General features: G+C 56.4%; 1 protein-coding gene across 1 annotated transcript; it reads right to left on the bottom strand.

Annotated features, from left to right (window-relative positions):
* Nucleotides 1-996: 996 nt before the first annotated feature.
* On the bottom strand, nt 997-2,096 carry LOC113408456 (3 beta-hydroxysteroid dehydrogenase type 7-like; the record flags this gene model as incomplete). Its single annotated transcript, XM_026661705.2, has 2 exons — nt 997-1,150; nt 1,845-2,096. Coding segments are annotated over 2 exons (392 nt in total), but the record flags the coding sequence as incomplete, so codon positions are not given.
* Between the last annotated feature and the right edge of the window lie 1,091 nt (nt 2,097-3,187).

Raw genomic sequence — 3,187 nt, 5'->3', positions numbered from 1 at the left:
AATGGAATGATCAATAATACTGTAATCACAAATAGTGTGTAATCCGCGTACCACATTATTTCCAAGCTCACTGCTTCTATCATTTATGCTCAGGTAAGGGAGAAAATCCCTGGAAAGATTCATTTTTAGGAGGGGGTTCGCAAGAGTTGATATTTTCGTGAAAGGGGGTTTGCGGGTTGTTAAGGTTTGAGAACCGCTGATCTAGACCATCCCTGACAGGGGTTTGTCCAACCTGCTCTTAAAAATCTCTGATGATGGAGATTCCACAACCTCCCTGGGCAATTTATTCCAGTGTTAAACCACCCTGACAGTTAAGAAGTTTTTCCTAATGTCCAACGTAAACCTCCCTTGCTGCAATTTAAGCCCATTGCTTCTTGTCCTATCCTTAGAGGTTAAGAAGAACAATTCTTTTCCCTCCTCCTTGTAACAACCTTTTATGTACTTGAAAACTGTTCTCATGTCCCCTCTCAGTCTTCTCTTCTCTAAACTAAACAAACCCAATTCTTTCAATCTTCCCTTACAGCTCATGGTTTCTAGACCTTGAATCATTTTTCTTCATCTTCTCTGGACTTTCTCCAATTTGTCCACATCTTTCCTGAAATGTGGCGCCCAGAACTGGACACAATACTCCAGTTGAGGTCTAATCAGCGCGGAGTAGAGCAGAAGAATTACTTCTCGTGTCTTGCTTACAACACTCCTACTAATACAGCCCAGAAGGATGTTTGCTTTTTTGCAACAGCGTTACACTGTTGACTCATATTTAACTTGTAATCCACTCTGACCCCCAGATCCCTTTCTGCAGTTCTCCTTCCTAGGCAGTCATTTCCTGTTTTGCACGTGTGCAACTGATTGTTCCTTCCTAAGGATGAGGGCCTTTAACTCCTAGGACGCCTGGGTTCTCTCCCCGGCTCTGAGAGGGGAGTGGAGTCTAGTGGGTTAGAGCAGGGGGGCTGGGAGCCAGGACTCCTGGGTTCTCTCCCTGGCTGTGGGAGGGGAGCAGGGTCCAGTGGTTAGAGCAGGGGAAGCCAGGCGCCTGGGTACCTGTAGAAGGGATCCCCCTTGGTGTTGGGGCCCACAACCTCCATGCTGCTGGTGTAGATCAGATACTGGGTCCCATGCTCGATGCAGGCGTCAATCACGTTTTTGGTCCCTGGAGGTGGGGGGAGAGGAAAACAAGGGGTTAATCAGGTATCTGAGCACTCCCAACTCTGCCTGGCGGGAGAGCCTTCTCCTCTGCAACCCAACCCCTGCCCCAGGTGCCGGAGCAGCCGGGGAGTGGGGGCTGGGAGCCAGGACTCTACCCTAGCTCTGTACCTCAGTTTCCCTTCTGCACCTAAATTCTCCAGCTCTGGAATCATTGGCTGTTACTCAGAAGAGGTGGATCAGGCTCATGTGGTAGCCAGGACATGCCTAGTGGGTCCCCCCGGATTCACTCACCCACCCGGTAGCGTGACTTGTGTTTGGTAAGCAGCTGGCAGAGGCATCACCTGCAGCCGCTTCCCTCTTCAGTCCCTTGGCTGCGTGGGAGGGATTTTCCGAAGCTCAGGGCTTTTCCAGCGGAAACCTGGAAGCGGGACAGACGGCCCGAGCCAAGAGCAGCAGAGATCGCTCGGAGGAGCGGGAACGGAGAGGAGACATTCAGGGTTGCAGTCCCAGGCTCAGCCTGAAGGGAGTGTTGGCTGTTGGGGGGAGGGTGTTCCCGGCTACTCCACAGCCAGCAGGGGGCGCTATCGGGAGCGAGGCAGGAACGCTGGCTGCCCGGGGAGAGCGCCCCCGGCCGAGCTCCCTGCAGCAAAGCGCCCCCTAGCGACGTGCGCTGCCCCAGCCCCAGCCACTTCCCGTACCGTGAACGTTCACCTCCGTGATCTTCTCGGGCGGGACCCTGCCCCACACGTCCACCAAGCTGGCTGCGTGGATCACCACGTCCGCCCCCTTCACGGCAGCCCCAACGTCAGTGGGGCTACTGATGTCCCCCAAGATCAGGGTCACCTTCACCTTGTCTGAAACAGAGATACAGAGCCCCGGTGAGAGGGCTTGAAGTGGAGCGGGGGCTTGGAGCCAGGACTCCTGGGTTCTATCCCCGGCTCTGGGAGGGGAGTGGGGTCTAGTGGTTAGAGCAGGGGGGGTGGAAGCCAGGACTCCTGGGTTCTATCCCTGGCTCTGGAAGGGGAGTGGGGTCTAGTGGTTAGACCAGTGGGGGGCTGGAAGCCAAGACTCCTGGGTTCTCTCCCTGGCTCTGGGAGAGGAGTGGGGTCTAGTGATTAGAGCAGGGGGGGCTGGGAGCAAGGACTCCTGGGTTCTCTCCCTGGCTCTGGGAGGGGAGTGGGGTCTAGTGGTTAGAGCAGGGGGGCTGGGAGCCAGGACGCCTGGGTTCTCTCCCGGCTCTGGGAGCGGAGTGGGGTCTAGTGGTTAGAGCGGGGGGGCTGGGAGCCAGGACGCCTGGGTTCTCTCTCGGCTCTGGGAGCAGAGTGGGGTCACTTCTTTTACTGGTATCTTGACTGTCACCGATCCTCTTTCCTGCCAGCTGGGCGGGGTGTCACCTGGCTCCCTTCCAGTGCCAGCCCCGCCCCACATTCCTGTCTGGCCCCTCCTAACCCGTGCGTATCTCTCCCTCCCGGCCTTCCAGCTGCTTCCTCGGCCTTCACGGGAAGGAGCTGTTCCTCCGGACCACACCACATTGTCTGATAGAAACCAACAGATGGAAACAGACAGTGGCACATCCTCCAGCAGAGAGGATATCACGCAAACACGGGAGTTTTGGGAAATGGGACATGGGCCCTTTCCCCGCTAGGGGGCGCCAGCTCCCATCCCGCCCCAGGGTGGGGACTGGCTGGCTCAGGGGGGCAGGGAATGGGGCACAGGGCCTTTCCCCTCTAGGGGGCGCTGGCTCCGATCTGGCCCCAGGGTGGGGACTGGCTGGCTCAGGGAGCTTGGGGGGTGGATCCGAGGCCCAGATGAAAGGTGATTTCTCAACTATCTTTTCGCAGAAAAACTCGGATTCCCTGTTTAATTGGCTCCAGTCAGGAATCCAGTGGAAACTCTCCAGGCATCTAGAACCGGCGCAGTGATTAATTTATCCCATGGAGCAAAGCAGCTTTGAAAGCCAGTTTCTTCCAATGAAAGTTTCCTAATAAATAGCCCTGCCGGTGCCCCTCACTCCCGACCCGCAGCCCCCTGCTAGCCCAGC

The sequence above is a fragment of the Terrapene carolina genome, unplaced genomic scaffold, assembly GCF_002925995.2.
Source record: "Terrapene carolina triunguis isolate 2854851 unplaced genomic scaffold, T_m_triunguis-2.0 Scaffold15404, whole genome shotgun sequence".
NCBI classification, from domain to species: Eukaryota; Metazoa; Chordata; order Testudines; family Emydidae; genus Terrapene; species Terrapene triunguis.
The sequence above is the reverse complement of the archived record's forward strand: the minus strand, read 5'-3'. Positions and strand labels throughout refer to the sequence as shown.